The sequence below is a fragment of the Ranitomeya imitator genome, chromosome 5 (genome assembly GCF_032444005.1).
Source record: "Ranitomeya imitator isolate aRanImi1 chromosome 5, aRanImi1.pri, whole genome shotgun sequence".
Classification (NCBI taxonomy): Eukaryota; Metazoa; Chordata; class Amphibia; order Anura; family Dendrobatidae; genus Ranitomeya; species Ranitomeya imitator.
This window is the reverse complement of record NC_091286.1, coordinates 638,966,952-638,992,344: the sequence shown is the minus strand read 5'-3', so window position 1 is coordinate 638,992,344 and position 25,393 is coordinate 638,966,952. Positions and strand designations below refer to the sequence as shown.

The 25,393-nt window shown below is 44.7% G+C and overlaps 1 protein-coding gene across 1 annotated transcript in view; it reads left to right on the top strand.

Moving 5' to 3' along the window:
- The first annotated feature begins 8,268 nt into the window (after positions 1 to 8,268).
- The window catches only part of LOC138637890 (zona pellucida sperm-binding protein 2-like), a 32,746-nt gene continuing 15,621 nt past the window's right edge, over positions 8,269 to 25,393 (top strand). Inside the window, exons 1-10 of the mRNA XM_069726822.1 lie at positions 8,269 to 8,395; positions 9,788 to 9,912; positions 9,999 to 10,142; positions 10,373 to 10,456; positions 12,055 to 12,225; positions 12,332 to 12,428; positions 21,798 to 22,021; positions 22,856 to 23,009; positions 23,412 to 23,620; positions 25,039 to 25,144. Of these exons, the coding sequence (XP_069582923.1) occupies positions 8,269 to 8,395; positions 9,788 to 9,912; positions 9,999 to 10,142; positions 10,373 to 10,456; positions 12,055 to 12,225; positions 12,332 to 12,428; positions 21,798 to 22,021; positions 22,856 to 23,009; positions 23,412 to 23,620; positions 25,039 to 25,144 (1,441 nt within the window). The remainder of the gene's footprint in view (positions 8,396 to 9,787; positions 9,913 to 9,998; positions 10,143 to 10,372; positions 10,457 to 12,054; positions 12,226 to 12,331; positions 12,429 to 21,797; positions 22,022 to 22,855; positions 23,010 to 23,411; positions 23,621 to 25,038; positions 25,145 to 25,393) is intronic.

The following is a 25,393-nucleotide window of genomic DNA, read 5'->3' as shown; positions in this document are numbered from 1 at the left end:
ATACTGATGTAAAATACTGACCAAATACTGATAGTGTGACGGCAGCCTGATGCCGTAAATCCAAGCAATTCCATCCAAGAGCATAATAAATCGGCGGCACCAATCTCTCTAAACACTCGGTAGGGTATGAGAATTGTCAGTGCTGCAGTAAGGCTACTTTCACACTAGCGTTGTTTTCAATACGTCGCAATGCGTCGTTTAGGGGAAAAAACGCATCCTGCAAAGTTGTTTGCAGGATGCGTTTTTGCCCCATAGAGTAATATTACCGATGCATTGCGACGCATAGATACACGTCGCAACCGTCGTGCGACGGTTGCGCCGTGTTGTGGCGGACCGCCGGGAGCAAAAAACTTTACATGTAACGTTTTTTTGCTGCCGACGGACCGCTTTTTCCGACCGCGCATGCGCGGCCGGAACTCCGCCCCCACCTCCACGCACCTCACAATGGGGCAGCGGATGCGATGAAAATCTGCATCCGCTGCACCCGTTGTGCAGCGCTAGCGCTGCGTCTGCACGTCGCATCGCGACGAGCAGCGCACAACGCTAGTGTGAAAGTAGCCTAAGACAATCGTCTACATTAATACAATTGTACTTTCAGTGGTTAAATCCCTAGCCAAATTCGCTGCTAAGTCCATATATTCCATAACTTGGCCTCTTTTGCTCTCTCTATTTGGTCAGAGTCCTGTTAGTTGAGCTTGAACTAGGATGTCACTAATGTTTCAGCCACCAGATGGCGCACAAGCACATTATAATTTTCCATCTGTTGCAGAACATTTGGCTGTAATCACAAGGTTCTTTTCCAAAATGACTGTGACTTCCAACTGGCTGCTGGTTTGGGAAAGTCAAGCGAATCATTGGAGAATATTCATTTATTTTTTTGCATTACAAAGAGTAGCAGAAAATGGCATCTAAATCTGGCCGCAGAAAATTTTAAAATGTTAAACCTGCTTACAAGTACATTCACAAGACAGAATTTTTATGCAGATTCTGGTGAATATTCTGCACAAAATCCCATATTTTCTCGCTGGAAAAAAATAACAGATGTAAGGGCATGTTCACACGTTAAAGGGAACCTGTCACCTGAATTTGGCGGGACAGGTTTGTGGTCATATGGGCGGAGTTTTTTCGGGTGTTTGATTCACCCTTTCCATACCCGCTGGCTGCATGCTGGCCACAATATTGGGTTGAAGTTCATGCTGTGTCCTCCGTAGTACACGCCTGCACAAGGCGCAGCAAAAACGAAATGTGTGAACATAATTTTATGGGTGAAAACTGCAGCAAAAACACTGAAAGAATCGGCATAAGTCACAAATAAGCGACGTGTGCGTGATACATCAGGATTCTCATTCACTTTGCTAGCATCAGGAAATCACTCAGGTTTCGTGACAAATCTGCGCCGCAAAAAAGCGACAAATTTGCAAAGTGTGTACGGCCCTAAGGCTATGTTTCCAGGACGAGGTTTTTTTTGTGAGCGTTTTTACGCTTTTTTTTTTTTTTGCATACGTTTTTATGCGTTATTTTCTCACTTATTTGAATGGGTGAAAAATGCTTGAAAAAGGATCGGTGTAAATTCATATGAGATTATAGGACTGAAAAAGGAGGAAACATTGCAGAAAATCCACACGTGGCATCTTGTGATCCCAAAAGAATAAATTGCGTATGATCAGGTCTTTATTTGCGCCAATTTTTTCATGGATACAATAATTGTGCATTTGATTAGCAAAGATATTAAAATATATATAACAAAAAATATTTCAAAATAGTAAAAAGGGGAAAAAAATTCTAAAAAAAAAAATTTACAGTAAATTTGTCAAGAGGGGACAGTGCTGCCTCACTGTGGCCACTCCTGGGATGTGCCGAAAGTTACCAAATTGTACCAAATTCACTGTTTTTAATAAAACCAAATAGAAAAACTGATAAAATATTGTGAAAAAACTTTGCAAAATAAAAAAACAAAACAGATAAAACATTACAGAAAATCTACAACAAACGTATTAGGCAACGTTCACACGTTACTTTTTCGTGGCTGTTTTACAAAAAGCAGGATTTGCTTAGTTTTTTCTGTGTTTTTGATGTTTTTTTTTCCTTGCGCATTTATCAGGGTACATTTGTCTCTTGTGCATGCTGATGAAGTTTAGTGCATGAACAAAAAAATCTGATTCTACTTCATCAGCTTTTGGCAGCAAAAACGAAGCAAAATTTGATACCTGCGTTTTTTGCAAGGTTTTTTCAGCATTTTTGGCTCTTTTACAAATCAGTCAGGAAAAAAAAAACAAGCTGTGTGTATGAAATTTCTGAAATCTCTTATCTCTTAGACTTTGCTGGTAAAAATTATGTGAAAAAAACGCACAACAAAGTGCTGCAAAAAAAAGCAGAGTGTGAACATAGCCTTAAAAATTATGATAATGGCTTTGAAAAAAAGCAGCAAAATTCACCCCCCAAAAAGAAAAAAATTGTCATTGTCCCCAGTTCACACATGACAGATGGACTGCGGATTTTTCTGAGTGGATAATCATTACTATAGAAGGTTTTAGTAAACATAATCCACAGAAAAAGTACTGAATTTTTCTCGGAAATTGACCTGCGGCGATGCTGCGGATCTTTACTGCGGGTTTCACCTTTTGATGATGCAAATGGTGAAATCCACGGCAAATCTGCATGTAGAAGGTGGAGGAACTTTTCTTTTGTTATTTTTCATCAGTAAAAAAAAAAAACTGAGGAAGCTCTGACCAAACTCGGATGAAACTCGCTCCGTTTTTCTTGTACGTCAAAAAAACTGACATTTGAATGAGGCCCGACCAGCTAAGATGTCAGCATGATTTCATCCTTGGCAATGAAGGCTGAAGAATTTTTTTTTCCTAGTGTATCTGCGCATTTTATATGTAAATTTTGCTATGGATTTTGCTGCAGATTTCGTGCAAAATTCTTCCATTCCATGGCAACGAGTAAATTCTGCGCTTATTAAAAAAAAAAAAAAAACACAACAAACTTGGATCAGATTCTGCTCCCAGAAATGCACAGCGTCTAGATGAGAATAAATTAAAACTCATCCGCGTAAAATCCGTATCAAATACTGAAGTTGTGAACGCAGCCGAAAGGGTGAAATCTGCGCCAAATCTGCAGCAAGTATGAAAAAAAGATGGAGGCTTCTCCTATGATATAATCCGTGAAATACGGAGAGCACACAGTCGGCATCTGAGCGCTGTCCGATTTTTTTTTTTTAAAGGAAAAACACATGTGTTTTTTTTATCTGCAAATTTCCTCATCTTATTCACGTCTATGAGGTAAAATCCGCAAGTAAAATACATATTGACCACTTTTTGACAGCGTTTTCTCCATGCCTTTTTTTTCGTGCAGGATAAACTTTTTAAAATCCCTCTCACATGATTCTTTTTCCCTTCCGTTTTTTGAGCTGATGGGTGTTGCCGCATATCAATTCCTTCAGTGTTTTTTTTTTTCACTCAGTAATTTCTCCTGTCACCATTATGCGTTTTCCATGCAGAAAAAAACTGATTATGCCAAAAAAAAAAAAAAACACTGTGTGAACATATCAATTAGTACATGGTTTTTTTTTTCGACTGGAATTTTTTCACACAGTGGGCTGAGGGTTCCACTTTGCTGAAACGCTTTATTGCAGTGGATTTTCCTCACAGAAAATGGCGGCATTGATGCTACATGGAAACGCGGCCTTTCTGACATTACCAGAGAAGCCACTAGCCGTGCTCAGCAGTTATTGGTAACATAAGGCCGGGGACCTTCATTAATTAGGATAATCTATGGCAGCATTTAGTAATTAGGTCAATTAGGTGAGTGCTTTCATATAGGAGATTGGCCAGGAGCTGCCGCACAGTAGTATCTGCCTGGTCTTAGTCACAGAGGAGAGCAGCGCAGTATGACGTGTGGATGCTCTCCGCTTGACTTGTGGTAACTTAGTGTAACGTCTTGTGAGGGGATTGCCTGGTTCTAGCTGACAGGTCCCTGGCTGAGAAAATGACATTACTGTTCAGGTAAGAAGTGGGCATGTCACTGCCAGGCCGCCAGGATTTTTCTGTGGCCATGCTTTCCTAGGCCTGCTTATCAGTAGGAGCTTTGCAGGTCATTGGGCTGGTGGCCACCGATTAGACATGTCCACTTGACCAGGATCCTACAAGTCTTGTTGCTCAACTCCACCAGTGAGTGATGGTGCTTCTATGATCTATACATCATGACTTCACCAAGCTGCTTGAGATGTCTGCTCTAGGCTTGTAGGACCCACTTATGACCCCATCATATTCCCCCAGCATGTGTGGGGATGAGGAGTGTCTGAAACTTACAAAAACTAATTCATTCAGAAGTTATTTTCTACTCCTAGATGGGGTGGTTATCTCCCTAATTGCCAGTGGTCTGACCTCAGTTTACCCCCTACTCCATTCAGATGAGCTCTGTAGGCCCCATTCTTGACTGCTGATGTAGCCACCACCCTGACCTCTTAACTTTTAGGGGGGGTTAATTGTAAACCCTTTAAAGCAGGTGATCTGGGATGTCTTTAAGTTTGGGGGGGTTTTTTTTTTAGCCCCATTGGGCTAAGAACTGATGGGTAGCTGCTAACTACATACCTGTTGTGATGGTCACGGACCGTTCCTTCTGGCATTTCTGCTTCTTTGACATCATGTCAGCGTAGCGGCTCTGTGGATGGAGCGTCACTGCCAACACTGTGCAGTACAGAGACGGCTGTTAAATTGTCATAATGAAGGCAGTGATGCCCCATCCACAGAGTAGAGCGAAAAAAAAGCAGATGCTCTATCAATGTGATGCCATTGGAAACCGCATTGGCAGTCCTGACAGAGCTGTGTAGGCTGAGATCAGAGCCGGGCAGGACCGGAAGGTAGTTTGTAACTACCTGCCTGTAAATTCTTAAGCCCATAACCAAAAAAGTTTGGTAAGGACTTGTGCCACCTAATACCTACTGATATGCTCTGAATGGTCCATATTGATGGATTCAATACTGGATGCAATTGGTCCATTTGTACCAGATACCCCCCTGGTTACGCAATAGCCTTTTGATAATGGAAATGTCATATATGCTACAGTTTACTTGACACTCTGCATCCCTCCAGCAAAAGGTAATTGCAAGGTAATATCACAACTACAGATAGTATGTAACTTTTTTTATTTTTTTAATTTATTTATTTTTTTTAAACAAATGTTAGTTGCTATTTATGTTGGCTTTACAACTTGAACATTTAAAGAAAGATAGGGGGCCCAGACACTCGATGTTTACCATGCTGTCATCTGCATGACAGCGTGGTAAACACTGCCGCAGATGACCAGTGTCAAATGAGTGTGAGCTAGCAGCTGTGACCGGCAGTAAAGGTACCGTTACACTTAATGATTTACCAACGATCACGACCAGCGATACGACCTGGCTGTGATCATTGGTAAGTCATTGTGTGGGCACTGGAGAGCTGTCACACAGACAGCTCTCCAGCGACCAACGATCCCGAAGTCCCCGGGTAACCAGGGTAAACATCGGGTTACTAAGCGCAGGGCCGCGCTTAGTAACCCGATGTTTACCCTGGTTACCATTGTAAAAGTAAAAAAAACACTACATACTTACTTTCCTGTTGCTTCCCCATGCGTCAGCTTCCCTGCACTGTAAGCGCTGGCCAGAAAGCAGAGCGGTGACGTCACCGCTGTGCTCTGCTTTACGGCCGGCGCTGACACTGGGGGATGCAGGGAAACTGACGCTGAAGGACGTGACAGGAATGTAAGTATGTAGTGTTTTTTTTTTTTTTTTTTTTACGATGGTAACCAGGGTAAATATCGGGTTACTAAGCGTGGCCCTGCGCTTAGTAACCCAGTGTTTACCCTGGTTACCAGTGAAGACATCGCTGAATCGGCGTCACACACGCCGATTCAGCGATGTCAACGGGTGATCCAGCGACGAAATAAAGTCCTGATCATTCCCCAGCGACCAACAATCTCCCAGCAGGGGCCTGATCGTTGGTCGCTGTCACGCATAACGATTTCGTTAACGATATAGTTGCTACGTCACAAAAAGCAACAATATCGTTAACGATATCATTATGTGTGATGGTACCTTTAGTTTATTTCTGGTCAGAGGGGTCAGCTGAGGGTACTACTCCCATCAGGTGCAGTTAATGGGAGTATTAATTAGCCAGCGCTATAACATTTTAAAAAAAGTAGTGTGTGTGGTCTGTTCTAATCTTGATAACCAGCATGGCAAAACGGACGGCTGTGACCTGCAATCCTCAGCTGTCAGCTTTACCATGACTGGTTATCAATAATAGAAGGGTCCCACTCTGGTTTTTAATTGAATAAGCATAAAAGCAGCTTGAAGCCGCCCCAGAAAAATGCATCTATTAGTTGCACCAATTCTGGTGTTTTGCCTGTTTTTTTCCACGTGGCTGTGGAAAGTGGGGTCGATGTCACCTGAAAATACAAAAGGTGAGATCAAGCCAGCAGTTAGTAATGAATCATCTGAAGTCAGCCAGAATAAGACACCCAGAAATAAAGACCCAGAATAAAGTCCTTTTTTATTTGAAGTCAAAATGGTTTAATAAATTTATTTAAAAATAAGGTACACTTGCCTAATGCCAATTCTATTGAAGCCCTGGTCTCTTATTAAAAAAAAAACACTGTCCCATGCCATAATCCATGTCGGTGATAATCTGTTTTCAACCTAGCCCGTGCCAAGATGTGATCATCGGGGCTGTAAACCACAGTAGAATGAACTGCTGCAATTAGTGATGTCATCTAGGTTACCGCAGGTCACTGAGGCTGCATTCCCAGCTTGATTCAACGTGAGCTGACCTGATGAACTGTGGTGAGATCACTGCTAGCACCGTAAGAAATTTCACTGAGCTCAGCACAGTGAGATTTTCTTACGGTGCTAATGGTGATTTCACTGAGGTTACTGCGGTGCAGTTCATCAGCTTGGCTCACACTGAAGTGAGTTGGGAATGCAGCTGGTGACCTGTGGTAACCTCAATGACTTCACAGACTTCACAGATGCTGCACTTGCAGCAGCTCATTCTCCTATGGCTTTCAGCCTGGACAGTCTCATCCATGCACCATTTTATTATTTATTATTGAACCATTTATTCCATGGCGCTTTACATGTGAGGGGTATACATAATAAAAACAGGTACAATAATCTTGAACAATACAAGTCACAACTGGTACAGGAGGAGAGAGGACTCTGCCCGCGAAGGCTCACAATCTACAAGGGATGGGTGAGGATACAGTAGGTGAGGGTAGAGCTGGTTGTGCAGTGGTTTGGTCGATCGGTGGTTACTGCAGGTTGTAGGCTTGTTGGAAGAGGTGGGTCTTCGGGTTCTTTTTGAAGGTTTCAATGGTAGGCGAAAGTCTGATATGTTGTGGTAGAGTTCCAGAGTAGGGGTGATGCACGAGAGAAATCTTGTATGCGATTGTGGGAAGAGGAGATAAGAGGGGAGTAGAGAAGGAGGTCTTGTGAGGATCGGAGGGTGCGTGAAAACAAATTTTTGCAAATATGAATTACAGCATGAGACAGCATGTTGGACAGGTTAGGGATACAGTTGTTTTTTGGTTTGTTTTTTCACAGGAGACCAGGGCTTTGCTGATCACTAGTCATGATCAAATAAATCAGGTGAGGTACCACTGGGAGGTCTGAGATGCTGCAGGATGCTAGTGCAGAGGTGCTACTCTTGTGACATTATCTACTAACAAGTTTTGGTGGCATCCTGGGTGTTGGTTGTCTTGACTCTTCAGAAGCCTTCCATGTGTCTATGATGAGCCCCTTTAGGCTCTAGTTTCCAAACGGCAGTCTCAACGGCACCCACCATAACATGCCCAAGGTTTCTCAGCCTAAGGCCAGAGTCACACTAGCATATCACAACCCATGAGAGGGCATCGGGTGTGATGTGCTAATGACTCTCGGCTCCTGATGTTTCACTCACACCCATAGACTTATAGACTTGTATGGGTGCGAGTGACCTAGTCTTGCTGCAAATCGGCATGAGAAAAAAATCGCAGATCTGAGCTGCCCCATAAAATAACACTGGGCTGAGTGCTATGCGATGTTTTATCGCCTGGCACTTGGCCGGTAGTGTGACTCCAGCCTAAGGCATTAGGTTGGGAACTAGTGCTCTATGGCGGAAGTTACATCTTCCTCTGTTTTTGGCTATTACAGGTTAGCGTTCCTAACATTTATTTTGGCCACTGAAGTCTGCACACAAGGCACAAGCTCAGGTATCGTCCTCCACTACCATTGCCAGGGCCTAGGAGATGACTTTACCACTAAACAGATGCATTTCTTTAGATTTCATCATCTCCAGCTGCCGGCGGTCCCTGGTACAGCTCGATTTACCTGCACGAAATGTTTTCAAGAAATATGTCAGATTTTCAGCAATTGGTAAGCTGTTGTCCAAGTGAATAAATCCATTAAAAGTTCACCAGAAAATTATTTAGTTGGTTTTGTTAAATTTTATTTTTCATGTCTACAGAAAATTAAAATGAAGTTGGGTTACATAAAATGCAGAAATCTTGCAGCTTTCACATTATTCATACCTCCTATTCTGATCAGAACCCTCAAGTCTTTTCATGGTAACACAAGACCCACTCAAATAAAATAAACACACAACAACTCTAGTTATGGAATATAATGGCATTTTATTTTGGGTTACTGTTAATAAATTAATCAATTCATATAATAAGACCATCAACTGAATTGAAATATGACCAAGACATCTAGTCCACCCAGAAAACCAGGCAATTTTCCCACAAATTAAACATGACATAAGAAAAAAATGCAAAAATGTAAAGGGAGGGCTTCCATTACTTATAAAGGCAGGTGAAAACCTCTGTAGAGTAGATGACACAGGATCCACTATTCCCAATAGGTTGTCACAGCTCACCTCCTCCTCCTGTACAATGACTGATGGCACCTCTATATATAGTAGATGATAACACAGGATCCACCATTCACAATTGGTGATGTCACAGCTCACCTCCTCCTTCTGTACAATGACTGATAATGCCTCCATATACAGTAGATACCACAAATTGTGCATCTTGTGTTATCACAGCTCACCCCCTCCCTTCTCCACAATAACCTTTGCGTAGATTAGACCACACTTGGTAAGTTGTATAACAAAAAAAAATACAATAGAACTAATAAAACATACCAGAATGTGCACCACTTCTCCACTGGCAGAGAAGGTAATGGATCTGATTTAAAAATCCAAAAGTAACTTGTCTCACAATCTCTAGTGTAACCCAAACGAATTACAATGTTGTAAGACAAGATCCTGTGTTGCTTTCAGATCAAGGTATATTCAACCACTGAGACTACCTTGTCTTCTCATATTATGCACAAAGGATGGACCATTCCTAGTTGGTGCATCCATCTCTTGCATTTTTCCGGTCTTGGACCACTCCCATTGGTTTGCCCAACCTTCCCTGTACTCTGCAGAAAACATAACTGGCTGTTGTATATGCAATAAAGGTGATGGTGCATTATTTGACTCCCTTCTTGGTGAGCAGTAAGAAGGGACTTGCGGTAAATTGAGAGCCAAAACATTCATGGTGGCACTGGGGTCCTGGGTTCAATTTTAATCAAGATGACATCTGCAAGGAGTTTGCATGGGTTTCATCCCTCTCTAAAGGCATACTGATGGGAGAGAAGGGGTGAATGGTTTGAGCCCCAATTGGGACACTGTATAAAATTAGTGCTGTGCAAGTGAAATGAATAGCTATGCTGCCTAGAACTACTTTCATGAACTAAACCTTACAAGTGGTGTTGCAGACCCAGATGGCATGACCCATGAGATCACTGATGCCGTGGCCACAAAGTGTGGGTACACCACATCCTATGACGACTGGGGGAACATCACTTTCCGGACATCTTTCTACAGCTGTTATGTGCAGATTGTGGTAAGATGCAAGCCTTTCCTCCAGGCACAGGTCTACTTACCGTAAGTTTCTTAAGCTGGATTGATGATTAACTTGCCCTACAGAATGACACCTACTACACGATATCTGTGAAGATTGAGATCGCATCCAGGCATGATATGGTGAATGCTATGAGCTACATGAAGGTAGTCAGCTGCCCGTACGTGTGGAACCCGCGTGAAATTATTTGTGAGATGAACTACATGGAGGTGAGCTGTTTACTTTATGGCTCTATTTTGCAGTAAGGTCATGTGGAATCTGGACCACTATTGTCGTGGTCAGCGGTCTAGTCATTGGCCTATAAACTTCTGGTAGCCCTTGATGTGACAGCAGTGGGGAATAGCTTTTTTTTTTTTTTTTTTTTTTGTAGCATTGTATCTTGAATTAATAACATGCTGGTGGTTTTGGGACCAGATAACTTTTAAACTTGTTCTTGCAGGTGTCGGTAAGAAGGAAAATTCCAGTCATTTCTGAGGGAGTCTTCAGAAATGAGCCAGAGGACTGGTCAACTGCATTCCCCCAGGTAAGTACAGAATAGAAGTAGTTTGTGTGGTTGTCATCCCTAGCCAGTGTCCAATATCTGCTGCCGATATGACATGCATTACAACACCCTACTAGATGGGCAAACCCAAACAGTAAAGTTCGGCATCATACAGAACATCTACTGTTCTGGCAAGGACCCAAACATGGACTTCAAGAGGAAGTGTTACTGTTTGGTTCATGTGCATGACAGCGCTGCAAACACTGCTTCTGATCAGCAGTAAAATGACAGCATGAGATCAAACCTGTGATCAGAGGTATAAAGTTTACCTCTGGTGTCAGCTACTGGGACTCTGCTCCAATCTCCCTATGCCTGCTGCTAATAAAAGCAAAAGCAGGAGCGGCTGGGATTATTCATCAGCTGGCACCATAAATAAAAAAAAAAAAAAAAATTGGGTTCCCCTGTAGTTAGCCTGGCAAAATTCACAGCTAGGGGGCTGCAACACTTAGCTGTCAGCTTCAACAAGGTTGTTATGAAGAATAGAGGGGTCCCCCACTCCATATTTTCTTAATTTTTTTTTTTTTAAATGGCATGGGGCATTTTTTTATATGAATATTTCTCCCACCCCGCCCAGAAAAGGCATATCTAAATGCACTAATTCAGGCACTTTGCCTGGCTCTTCCCACCTTCCCTTTAATGCTGGCAAGTGGGGTCGATGTCACCTATTGTCGGGTGACATCAAGCCCAAACTAATAATGGAGAGATGTCTATAAGACACCAATCCATTACTAATCCTATAGTTATATGAGAAACACAGCAAGTATAAAGTCTGTTTGAAACAAAACACAAACTTTTTATTTTAGCTAAAAACGGGCAAGTACAATGCCCATTCTTTAGAATCCCTTGTCTCCTGTAATGATAAAACAAATAAACAATATCCCTCACCTGTCCATCGTTCCTTTTCTAGATTTGACAGACGTTGGTTATGATGTTCTGTTATACCACATTTCTCGTCATGTCCAGTATATTCGTTTCTAATTACTGATATTAAATATATTGAATTTAATAAACTTTAAAGGGTATATACTCATTATTTAACAGTTTGTGTACAAAACCTAATTATCTGCCACAATGCTTTTATGGATAGCCACTTTTCCCACATCTGTCATGTAGCAGAACTCTTAACCTATTCTACCTATTATTCCTTGCAGTCAGCATGTGACTGCAGCTGAGTGGCAGCAAGTGTTAACTGCTCTTTACTGTATCAGTGTAATGTCAAGAACTGTCCTGGTTCTCAAATTTTGACTAGCCTTCTGACAACACTATAGGTGCTAGCCTAGAACCTACTGTCCATGTAATCTTCCACTAGCCAATGGCTTGCCTGAACTGAAGGTTCATTTCTACTTTCCCTGTATGCACAACATCATCAGAGCAAGAATAGTTAGTCTCTGCTGCTAGAGGATGATGCTAACCACTTTTGCAATGCAGATCACATGGTCTCCCTTCAATCACCAAAAAATGTCGGTATTCCAATCTATCTTTTAAATGATGGAAATATGTCTTGTCACAAGCAAGATTGGGTTTGAAAAGTACCAGTCCACTAAACTACTGTTCCTTTGATTATCACTCTTGTCCTTCAGGCAGTCGGCGGTCTGATGTCGGTGTGGCAAGTGGTTTTCCATTTGTCTTCAACTCTAAAATCCACAATGCTGATCGATGCCGCACAGGACATTGGTTATGGGATTAACACAACTGAATCCAGGGTCTTGTTGAGGGCACCCTACAACGCTAGTCAAGCTGTGCCTCAAAGGGTAACTATATAAAATAAAATAAAAACCACTCTGGGGTATTTTCAACCCTAATGTTCCAGGCCTTTAGTTTTATACTCAAAGTAAAAATGTCTCTTGCAATTTTTAGATTAACGGTGTGACTTTCTCAACTGTAAGGGCTACCCTTTTCTACAAACAGCGCTGGTTCATTTACTTGGTTGATAATGCCGTTGCCTGCCCAGTGGGTGAGTCTCAAACTGTATCTACTAGGTCATGGTATGATATTAAAGGGAACCTGTCACCCCAAAATTCGCGGGTGAGGTAAGCCCACCGGCATCAGGGGCTTATCTGCAGCATTCTGTAATGCTGTAGATAAGCCCCCGATGTTACCTGAAAACGGAGAAAAAGACGTTATATTATACTCACCCAGGGGCGGTCCCACTGCTGGTCAGGTAAAACGGGCGTCTCCGGTCCACTGCGGCGCCTCCCATCTTCATTACAAGACGTCCTCTTCTGATCTTCAGCCACGGCTCCGGCACAGGCGTACTTTGCTCTGCCCTGTTGAGGGCAGACAAAGTACTGCAGTGCGCAGGCGCCGGGCCTCTGACCTTTCCAGCGCCTGCGCACTGCAGTACTATCCTCTGCCCTCAACAGGGCAGAGCAAAGTATGCCTGCGCCGGAGCCGTGGCTGAAGATCAGAAGAGGACGTCTTGTAATGAAGATGGGAGGCGCCGCAGCGGACCAGAGACGCCCATCCGACCTGACCAGCAGCGGGACCGCCCCTGGGTGAGTATAATATAACGTCTTTTATTCGGACTCCCATGACAGCACACGAGAGAGGGGATCCGCCCTTAAGGAACAGGAAACCTACAGATACAAAAGGGCGGCACCTCTCCCCATGCATCAGTTGGTTTCCTGTTCCTGAAGGGACTGGATGCCTATAGAATCTACAGAAGTCCAGGCCGGCCGGACCGATTCTGGTGGCGAGGGGGTCTCCCACTTCGGCCGGTGCGGGTACCTGATGTAGTCACGGTGGCCCTGGCAGGGCGGCACGGCGGTGACTAGGCAGCGAGGAGCGGTCGCCAGGGGGTGTCCGGTCTCCGGGGCCAGCGTCTGGTAAGTCGCCCTTCCCGTGGGCTGTGGGTCTCTCTGGACGGGGGGGCGCGGCGGCATCTAGGGGGCGCCGATCGGATCGTAGCTGGCCGGCCTCGGCGTTCCACACGGGGGCTGCAGCGCTGACAGGAAGCGCTGAAAGCTGTGGTGACGTCGGGGGGCGGAGCCGGCGACGTCTTCCGGATCGGTGAGCTCCTGCGCATGCGCGGGGGCTCCAAGATGGCGGCGCCCACCGGAGATCATGCCGCAATCCCTCCGGAGTAACGATTCCCCACAGCTGCGGGAGGGCGGGAAAATTAAACAAGCAAGCTGGGCAGGATGCGCTGACCGAAGGAGGGGCTTTATAAGGCGGCTCCAGCAGCATGTTCCCGGGTTCTGGCTCCAATTTACTGAAAATGGATTCAGATCAGGATCAGCAGGTTGTGCTGCTGGAACAAGCATCCCAGAAACCCAAGGAGCAGGAACATGAAAAGAGGAGCGATGGTTCGGGCCGCAGAAGCTCCTCCAGACAGGGGTCTGGAGGGTCAGCCAAAAAGGATCCCCCTCATGCTTCGGTATTTCTGGGTGTGAGCAGCCACTGGTAAGTGATCTTCGAGAAAGTTCACTTAGTGACTAGTCTCCCCTCATGTGTTTTTATGTAGGGAAGGAAAAACGTCAGTAAGGCGAAGCATAGGGAATGTGCCATCTGCGGGGTTCCCTTGCCTGACTCACACCCTAAAAAACTGTGACCCCTGTATCCAGCAGACGGTGAGGTTCTGGAAGGAGGGGAGGGGGTATAGCATGTAGATCTTACACTCTAGTCTACCTTACTTATCCCCGTAGGTAGCCGAAGAATCCTCCTCTATTACGGCCAGTCTCAAGGAGATGATTAGAATGGAGGTTAAAGAGTCCTTTAAAAACCTTTCACAGTCAGGAGGTTCTAGGCAGAGAACTGAATCTGATTCGTCTATGGAAAAGGACAAGTCCGAAGAATCAGACGATTCAGCAGCATCATCCTCCTCTTCGGAAGAAGACGCTGCTCGGTTTTGCCTACCCCTAGAAAGGATAGACAAATTGGTAAAGGCGGTCAGAGGCACAATGGGAATATCGGAACCCAAGCCTCAACTATCCAAAGAACAAATGATGTTCAGTGGATTGGAGCAAAAGAGGCGCAGAGTGTTTCCTTTAAATGAGAAAATACAAGATCTTATTAATAGGGAGTGGAGAAAACCGGAGAGAAAAGGCTCCTTACCACCTGCGCAAAAACGTCGATACCCTTTTGATGACCCAGCAGTAGGTAACTGGGAGAAAGCACCAAAGCTGGATGCAGCAATTGCCAAGGTAGCTAAACGATCTTCTCTCCCATTTGAAGATATGGGAACACTTAAAGACCCCCTGGATAGGAAAGTGGATACCTTCCTGAAGGGAACCTGGGAGATGGCAGCTGGCTCCTTAAGACCTGCGGTAGCTTCAACCTGCACGGCAAGGTCAATGATGGTCTGGCTGGACCAGTTGGAGACCCAATTAAAACAAGGGGCCTCTAGAGATTCCATTCTCTCAGCATTACCTGTAATCCAGGAGGGGGCGGCTTTTTTCAGACGCCTCAATTGACTCCGTAAAGTTGGCAGCTAGAGCAGCAGGACTTTCTAATGCTGCAAGGAGAGCCCTATGGCTGAAATGCTGGCCGGGGTATATGCAGGCAAAAGCGAAGCTCTGCGCTATCCCTTGTAAAGGCGAGTATTTATTTGGGCCTACCCTGGATGAACTCCTGGAGAAAGCAGGAGATGATAAGAAAAAGTTTCCCAACCTGTTCAATCCATACCGTCGTCCCTTCAACAAAAGAAGGTTCAACCGGGGACGAAAGCGAGCCTTTTCACCAGGGAGAGATCGTCCCAGATGGGGGAGGATAGGCGAAAGCGAGGTACAGGTCTCATGTTTCGCCGTAACCAGACGGAAAATAAAAAACAAGACCAATGACTGGCAATTCCAGTGGGAGGGAGACTATTGCGTTTCTCGGCAGAGTGGTCGAAAATCACAAACAGCGTTTGGATAAAAGACACTGTTTCCCATGGTCTCAAGCTGGAATTTGTTCATATTCCACAGGACAAATTTAGTTTAACACCCTGGCGCTCATCTCCCATTGAACAATTCGCCCTAGAAGAGGAAGTGAGGACTTTGTTCCAAAAATGTTTTGGTAGAAGTGCCGTATTCTCAGGCAGGGAAAGGGTTTTACTCTCCCCTGTTCCTAATCCAGAAGCCTGATAAATCTTACAGGACCATTATAAATCTTAAGGGTCTCAATAAGTTTTTGGTGAAACACACTTTCAAAATGGAGTCCATCAATTCGGCAATAAAGATGCTTTTCAACAACTGTTTCATGGTAGTAGTGGATTTGAAAGATGCCTACTAGCATGTACCCATTCATGCTGATTTCCAACGGTACCTGATTGTAGCGATACTAATGGGGGGTAGGATTCAACATTTTCAATTCAGAGCACTCCCCTTTGGGATCACCTCGGCACCTAGGGTGTTTACTAAAATAATTGCGGAAGTCATGGCGCATTTTTAGAGAGTCAAATATCCTTATAGTCCCCTACTTAGACGATTTCCTCATTGTAGGTAACTCGGTAGATCATTGTCTGTCACAATGGGAGATTGCTAAAACCAAACTAGAACGGTTGGGTTGGATCATAAACTTTGAAAAATCAAAATTACAGCCCCTAAATGTTCAAAAATTCCTGGGGTTAATGTTGAATTCAGTGACACAGCAGTGTCTCCTCCCTATGGAGAAAATGGACCAAATTCAGAGTTTTGTATTAAGAGCAATCAATACACCTTCCATGACACTTAGACAAGCAATGTCTCTACTTGGGTCACTCACATCTTGCATCCCAGCAGTTAAGTGGGCTCAGTTCCACACCAGGTCCCTACAAAAAGTCCTGTTCCATGACAGAGCCTTAGGAGGCGCATTGAATAGGAAATTGACATTGAGGCCGATAACATTGAATTCCCTTAGATGGTGGCTAGATAAACAAAATTTATCAGCAGGGGTTCCCTGGATGGTAGATGTCACCCACGTGATAACCACGGATGCCAGCTCTTCAGGGTGGGGAGCCTATATGGGGGACATGGTGGTCCAGGGACAGTGGGAACCCTTCACAACATTTTCATCAAATCAAAGAGAGTTGTTGGCGGTTGAACTGGCTGTTAAAAAATTCCTCGTATATCTGCAGGGCCAGCACGTCAGAATTCTGTCGGACAACAGAGTGGCGGTCGCTTACATAAACCGGCAAGGGGGAACTCGTTCCGAAACTTTAATGCAGATCACGGATCGGTTGTTCCAGGTGGCAGAGCTCAATTTTCTATCTTTGACAGCTCTTCACATCAAGGGAAAAGAAAATGTGGCAGCAGATTTCCTCAGCCGAAATGTGTTAAAACAGGGAGAGTGGTCTCTCAACAAGGACATTTTCAATCTCGTCGTCCGCAGATGGGGTCAACCAGTGGTGGATCTATTCGCCACCAGAAACAACAGAAAAGTAAAACTTTTTTGCTCCCTAAATCCCAGGGAGAATCCCCTGGCGGTAGACGCGTTTCTCATAAAATGGGATTTTCCACTGGCCTATGCTTTCCCACCACTGAACCTGATACCTCTAGTGGTGAGGAAAATCAGGGAGGATCGAGCGAAAGTCATCCTTATCGCCCCCTTTTGGCCCAGAAGAACCTGGTTTGCCTGGCTCAAGACAATGTCTGTAGCGGTCCCCTGGGTACTGCCAGAGATCCCGGACTTGCTTTCTCAGGGACCGATCTCCCATCCACAAGTGGCGGGGCTCCATTTGACGGCATGGAGTTTGAACGGTCACTATTAGTGGGGAAAGGCTTCTCTCCAAACTTGGTGGAGACGCTCCTAAAGAGTAGAAAGCAAATAACTACGAGAATCTACTCTAGGACTTGGAGAAAGTTCTTGTCTTGTTCAAAGTTTAATGTCCAAGACGGGGTGCCAGTACAACAAATCCTAGAGTTCCTACAGAAGGGGTTCGAGTTAAAACTCTCTCCTAGTACCCTTAGGGTACAGGTCTCCGCTTTAGGTGCCCTATTTTCCTGTAATATAGCGAATAACTACTGGATAGCGAGGTTTATGAAGGCAGTTAGTAGATCTACACCACTGCATAAAGACAGAACAGTTCCATGGGATTTAAATTTAGTTCTGTCCTCTCTAACTAAACCCCCCCTTTGAACCTCTGCAGGAGGCCTCGATCAAAATGTTGACACTTAAGACAGCCTTCCTGATCGCCATAACCTCAGCTCGCAGGATAGGGGATATACAGGCACTTTCCAGAGCTCCTCCATACACTGAAATCTTGTCAGACAGAGTAGTCCTTAGACCAGACCCAGCATATCTGCCAAAGGTGGCGACACGGTTCCATAGATCACAGGAGATAGTTTTGCCGTCCTTTATTCCTAATCCCTCTAATCCTAAAGAGCAGGAGCTTCATACGCTAGACGTCAGGAGATCTCTTCTTCAGTATATTTCAGCTACTGATAATTGGAAGAAAGATGGGGCACTGCTTCTTTCCTTCCAAGGTCCAAGGAAAGGGTTTAGAGTATCGAAATATTTACTGGCTAAATGGATTAGGGAAACTATCTCTCTAGCTTATACAGCAGGTGGGGGGCCAGCTCCGCAGAACCTAAAGGCACATTCCACCCGGGCCATGGCGTCATCCTGGGCAGAAAGATCTGGAGTGTCAGTGGAGCAGATATGTAAGGCGGCCACATGGTCATCCCCTTCCACTTTCTTTAAACACTATCGGTTGGATTTGGGATCCTCCTCTGATCTTTCCTTTGGGTTAAGGGTGCTACAATCTATAGTCCCTCCCTAAGGTAGCTTACATCTCTGTAAATCTCTCGTGTGCTGTCATGGGAGTCCGAATAAAGCATTAAGCTACTTACTGTTAGCGGCATTTTTCGGAGGCCAATGACAGCACCCTTAGTTCCCTCCCTATTCACGTGGGGGTAGCACTTCCTGATATGTATATAGCGTAATATGTAAATCTCACGTATGGTGTCTTATTACAATAATGGGTTATTTTGTTTCAAATGTATATAATGTATATTTGTGTACCACTAACCGCGGCAGTCCTCTCAGGCTCTGAAATACAACTGATGCATGGGGAGAGGTGCCGCCCTTTTGTATCTGTAGGTTTCCTGTTCCTTAAGGGCGGATCCCCTCTCTCGTGTGCTGTCATGGGCCTCCGAAAAATGCCGCTACCAGTAAGTAGCTTAATGCTTTCCAGGTCGTCCACATGACAGCACCACAGGAGGTTGCTCTTCATATCCTTGATAGGGACAGGAACACAGAAGTGGTTAAATAGCCCCTCCCCACCTCCACCCCTCAGTGTTTTTCCTGTCCCTATCAGGGACGGACGCAGGAGAGAGATCTCCAGGAAGATCAAGATTTTACCTGATGGGAAATCAGGTTTCAGTCGAGCAGGAGCTCCCGTGTGCGGTCCCATCCTCCTGGAGGGGGCTCTGGCCGCGAGGATTCGGAGGTCGCAGGATACCGACGGAGGTCCCTCCGCGACCGGGTAGAGCTGTGTGCTCCCCATAAGACTGCCTCATCCCCTTACAAGGGGCTCTGAGGCAGCTGCGGCAGCGGTGCTGAGCGCTCCCCTCAGGCTCCACGTGCGGCCGGTGCTGGCGTTGTACCTGGGACTTCCGTTCCGGCGCTCCGGTCGAGTGACTACTTTCGGGGGGCGTGGCCGGATTCCCGGGGTCGGCAGCACAAAGGCATTTCCGGGAAGCTGCGGGAAGGCTGGGGGGGGGGGGGGTGAGAACAAAGACCGGAACAGCATCCGGATTATGCGCCAGGAAAGGTCCCAGGCTGGTCGGCGTGCGTTCCAGATGACGCATGCGCAGTACAGCTGGGGACCTGAAATTACCGTGGAGGCCAGCAGCTGAGCTCGGAAGGAGGACGAATCAGATGTCTTGAAGCTGGGTAAGATTAACTACTTAATGACGGACATCTGACAGCACATTTGACTCAGGAAGATGGAAGGTGCTACTCGCCCAGACGTCCAATCCTTAGAGCTAGCCACGGACCATGTGAGTAGTACGTGGTATGGGATGCATTACAGAACTTTAGTTCCGTAGCTACAGGGATCTCCTTTACATTTTCAGGATAAGGACATTCCCGAGAGGTCAGCTACTAAAAAAGGACTATTAGATGCCCATTGTGCACCACCAAACTCCCAGAAGGATATAAGAAGAAATTATGCGAAAAATGCATCGCTAAACTTCTTAAAGACGAACAGGCTTCGCTGTTGGATAATATCAAATCCATGATTAGAGACTAAGTCCAAGCTACAGTGTCTACAATGGTGCCACCCCAGTCTCCGCGGCCTAAAAGGCCTAGATGGGATATAAATGCGAGTTCCGAGGAAGGAGAGGTCTCAGGTTATTCCGATCCAGGCTCGGATGAAGAGGACAATACATTTACTGTGCTTCCAGAAGAACGGAAGAAATACTTGTTCTCATCTGAAAATACGGATATACTACTAAAAGCAGTAAGAAGCACGATGAAAATAGAAGACTCGTCTGAGCCTCTATCGGTTCAAGATGAGATGTTTGGGGGCCTGAGAACTCGCAGGAATAGAGTTTTTCCGGTCAACAATCACATAACTGCGATGATAATGGAAGAGTGGGAAGACGTAGGGAAAAAATTAGTAGTCCCGAGAGACTTCAAATACCGTCTTCCTTTTGACCCAGAAGAAACTAAAGTCTGGGAGTCTGTTCCAAAGATCGACATTCCTGTGGCCAAAGTCACAAGGAAAACGGCTATTCCCTTTGAGGACTCGTCAGGGTTAAAAGACCCAAAGGATAAGAGGTCAGAAGATCTTAAGAAAGCCTGGGAATCGTCAGCCGCCATTATGAAGACGAATATAGCGGCTACCTCTGTAGCAAGGTCCATGAGTCTTTGGGTGGACGAGCTGGAGAGTCATATTAAAAATAGAACTCCAAGGGAAGAAATCCTTAAATCCTTTTCAGTTTTAAAGATGGCGACTGATTTCATGGCAGATGCTTCAGCGGAATCCGTACGCTTTGCTGCCCGGAATAATGCACTGTCAAACGCAGCAAGAAGGGCCTTATGGCTGAGATCGTGGACGGGAGATACCCAATCCAAGAACAAGCTGTGTTCGATTCCATTCTCAGGTTCTCGCGTCTTTGGTCCAGTCCTTGACGAGCTACTTGAAAAAGCATCTGATAAGAAGAAAGGCTTCCCTGAGGAGAAGCCAAAGAAACCGCAATTCTTCCGAAAAACTCGCTCCCACCCAAGACAGGACTACAGAGGCAAGAGGAAGTCCGATTGGTGGAGCTACCCTAAAGGAGGAAGAGGTTCCTTTCGAGACCAATCAACAGGACCCAGCAAACAATGACGCCAACAATATAGGAGGGAGACTACAATACTTCCAAGAAGGATGGCAGAACATAACTCAGAATCAGTGGATTCTACAGACAGTGGCACAGGGTTACAGGATAGAGTTTACTCATCTACCCCCCAAGAGATTCTGCATAACACAGACAGTCATCAGCAGTACATCAAAGGCTGATAACAGACATACAGGAACTCTTAGAATTAAACGTCATAATACCGGTACCCCATCAACATTTTCAGGGGCATTACTCCAGTCTGTTCTCCATAAGAAAACCAAACGGAGATTACCGAACAATAATAAACTTAAAACCATTAAACAAATGGGTGGCGTACAAACGCTTCAAGATGGAATCTCTCAAATCAATTACACCGCTAATAAAAAAGAACTCTGTAATGTGCACGCTAGATCTCAAACATGCTTACTATCATGTTCCCATCCATCCCTCAGATCAAAAAGTCCTCCAAGCTGTAATACCGCCCTAATAGGAGTTATTTGGTATTTCTCCTGTGGTGCTGTCATGTGGACGACCTGGAAACTAGGAGTTAGTCATACCGGTAACGGTATTTCCAGGAGTCCATCATGACCGCACCCATTATTTGCCCCCCCCTTGAACTCTTGTCTAATATGTGATATGAACATGTAGAGAGAAAGTTCAATAAAATTGTTGTATCCATCCTGATGTGGTACTTTGTAAAATCACTGAGGGGTGGAGGTGGGGAGGGGCTATTTAACCTCTTCTGTGTTCCTGTCCCTATCAAGGATATGAAGAGCAACTTCCTGTGGTGCTGTCATGATGGACTCCTGGAAATACCGTTACCGGTATGACTAACTCCTAGTTTTCTCCTTTTTCAGGTAACATCGGGGGCTTATCTACGGCATTACAGAATGCTGCAGATAAGCCCCTGATGCCGGTGGGCTTACCTTACCCGTGATTTTTGGGGTGACAGGTTCCCTTTAAGTCTCTTTAAATGTTCTTAATGGAGTTCCTCACAGCTTCCACCCCAATACCCAACTCTTGGGTCTCCTCACAGCTTCCACCCCAATACCCAACTCTTGGGTCTCCTAAACTGTTGGTGTTCACTCCATTTGTAGATGATGTGAGGTTCGTGAGCGGCTCCATCGTATGGTCCGTCCAGAAGAACATTTCACCGCTTCTCACTGGTTCAAAAACAATCCAAAACAGTCTTATCCAGTTCGGTGTTGACCTTCTAAATCTAACAGACGCGGAGATTCTTTCTAGACAGTATGAGATTGTCGACAGCAACACTGCCACCAACATAAGAATACCAGTGGGGGCTGTGGGAGGATACTATAAGGTAATTCAGAAAACCTGATTTTAAAATTCTCTGATCCTGAGTGATGGGATGAATTGTCAGTCTGAGACTATGAAGTGTGCTCCTTGGAGTTTTCTCAAATGAAATTTCCAGTTTTAAGTTTTGGTCTATTCTCAACATCCTCCACTTGACAAAAAATTATACACTTATTTGCACTTGAGACTTGATAAACTTGACTTTTACATCTGTGATGTGTACCCTTAAAGGGGGCTGATCCGCAGGTTGGATGTTGGAGCAGAAGGAGCTGATCAGATACTTGTGGATTAGTTTTCAGAAAACTTTCACTTTTATTCATTGAGTCCAGTGAGCAGTCCTATCGGTGATTAACGGTATGACCGTACATGCCAAGAAGCTGTCAATCACTAGTAGGACCACCCACCAGACTTGTATGCATGCAAGCAGGGATTTCAATAAATAAGTGATCCTAAAACTCTTCCAACAAACCCATATATCATTCTTCTCAGCTGCTCATTTTCTATTATGTGGTCTAGCATAAACTCTGTAGAATGTGACGCATTCCCTTGATCTGTTTGGTACAGCACTCACTTAATTGTTTAATTTTAATTATGACTTATTCTAACATCTTCACATAATACACTTATCAATGTATTGTCAACTCCTGTATATTTTTTTATCACAAGACCACCATTAATAACTTTCTATTCTATCTGTTGCTGTCTCATTATCCGATGTGGCAATGTGTACATAATCTCTGTATTTTGAGTAAATAAATGTAGTATTAAAACCTTCACGTAGACCCTGCCCAATTGTGCAGAGCTGAGTACATCTAACAGTCTTTACTCGTTTCGTCTCCAGAGCCATGTTGTAAATTCCCAGTATGGGATAACCTATACTATCCGCCCATTTCTTGAAAACCTGTGGCTGGACGATAGCTGGGGCATCACAAAGTACACGATCATTAAGGATATAACGACCCCATTTGTGCAACATCCGACTGTTGTATCCAATGGTAAGTCATTACAGAAGGGTGTCTTATGTATTCTGAGCAGCATGATGTAGGGGCTGAGATCTTTATTTCTGCAATTTGTCACTAGGCTGTTTTACAATTTAAATACAACTAGTGTTTTATCAGCAGGAGATTCACTGCAGGACTAGGTGTCTAGTGCCTCCTAGTTAACTGCCATTTAACCCCCACCACTGATGGCTTTGCATAGGCAGAAAACTGCCAATTAGTGATGTGAGTGGGTTTGTACAGCTCTGCAACATCAGCAGAAAAAACTGAAGCAATAACTGCACACATCACTTACATCAGTGTCTCAACCCTGAAATCATCCAGCTCTCAATGACCTGGCAAAAACCTCTTGAAGGATTCCCTTAAGTCCTACAACCTGTTCGTTCTCCTCCCTTGCAGTAACCATACTAACAACTCTAAAGTTTAACATCACGGTTGGAACCTTCCTCCCTGATGTCCTGTTAATTAATTTGACGATTGGTGGCGTCACACTGCCGGTGCCAGAAGCTGTCAACCTTGGATACGTTATTGAGAATAAAACTCTTCCGAATGGAAATGTGACCTTCATTCTTAAAGTTCCTTTTGGTGATGATCGCGTGACTAAAGAGGTATGTAAGACTTCAAATCTAACCGTTTCTAAGATAACCTGGTAAGAACATAAGTGCTAGAACTTCTCCCACTTTCAAACCTCTATATAGGAGACTTGGCCTCTATAACCAAGCACACTGTGATTAATGAACATATGAACTCAAATATTGCTTTAATTAAACATAAAGATATGGGTGTTTGTGACCAACGAGCAGATACCCCATCCAACCATTCCTCGTTCACATGATTTGGTTTTGGCACAGAGGTAAGACATCTAGTGGCTAGAGACCATCCATACTAAAGGTTGCCTCGACGTGGCTGGCTTTTGAGATCTTTGATCAAAAACACTACCCATACACTTAATATTTGCAGCAATATTGAAGTTCATATATTAATCGCAGGGTTCCAACACCATGTAGATTATATTGGCTCCACGGCATGTTTGTGTATTTGGTACTAAAGGTGTGGACACTAGGCTTTTGGCCTTTGTAAAAAGTAGACAAAATACTTTTTCATGCAGCCACACCACTAAAATGTAGGCGCTGTCCATCAAACTCAAAAGCAGCACTTGACATGCAAAGAGTGTAACTGTGCACCAAGACACTGGCCACACGAAGCGTTCACCAAGGTGCCCTCACTTGCATGTGGGTTTGTGTAACGACCTCAAAACTGCCTGTTCTGACTCCATAACTAGGCTGCATGTGTAGGGCTCTTGAGACACTGTCTTGGCGGTCTCTGTGCCAGTACTCGCATGTAGACTCCATCAGATGGCTTGACTCGACTGCAGAGGCACATATGAAGGTTTATTTTCACGCTGAACTTCAGTTTTAACTACTATGATTGTAAATCTAAATCCGATGCAAAGACAGGAGTTTCTTAATATGGCTGTTGGACACTAACTAAAAAAGCAGAAGATACTGACATCAGAGCTGGGGTGATGACAAACTTCTTCTAAAAGGCAAATCTATTGCATAGCTGTGAACAGCTGCGATACTTTAGATTCCCAGGTCATGTAACACTGTTAACTGATATGATTCTTATGGTAGCTACATCCTCTACATAGATGTTTAACTGAATATGTAGTTTGGGGAGTGATAGACTTGCCTTAAAGTGGTGGATGCAAGAGTTTCAGGAAATGCATGAGATGGAGTCCCATCCCTGCCATGTCGAAGATGAGCCCTGGTTGATTTGGACAATGGAGTGTCCTACATGGCTCTCCCACAACTATGGGAGTTCTAAGCAGCCATGATGGTCTCATTCCAGGATTCCCACAGACGCCCTTTTGATATGTCCTCTGGACTGGTAGCTGCAGTCCCCTCTCCAGGCAGGATGGGGATCAGAAGGTACCAGAGTAGGCTTTGACTTTAAGGGTAGCAGGCAGCTAGTTGACTCTTGTTTGGGGATTGCAGGAAATGTTCTGACTTGTTACATATTTCAGACTGTCCCTGATGGCATCCTGTTCACTCTGAATGTAACTTTTGGATTCCTAATTATTCCAAATGAGGAAACCTTCACTACACCGGCAACCATTGACTGTTTAATACGTGAGTAGGCTAATCTCTTCTGTACTGCTTATACTGCTGATATTTACAGTATCTAGTACATAACCTGAATAAAGTGTTGAAACATGTGCCATGAGTGGAGGGAGGATGCTCTGTCTTATGCCGGGATCACACATGCGAGAAACACATCCGTGTCTCACATGTGAAATCCAAGCTCCGGCGCAGGCACTCCAGAGCGGAGCGTGCAGCTCCATGTGTTGCTATGCGGCCGCACGCTACGCTCCACAGTGC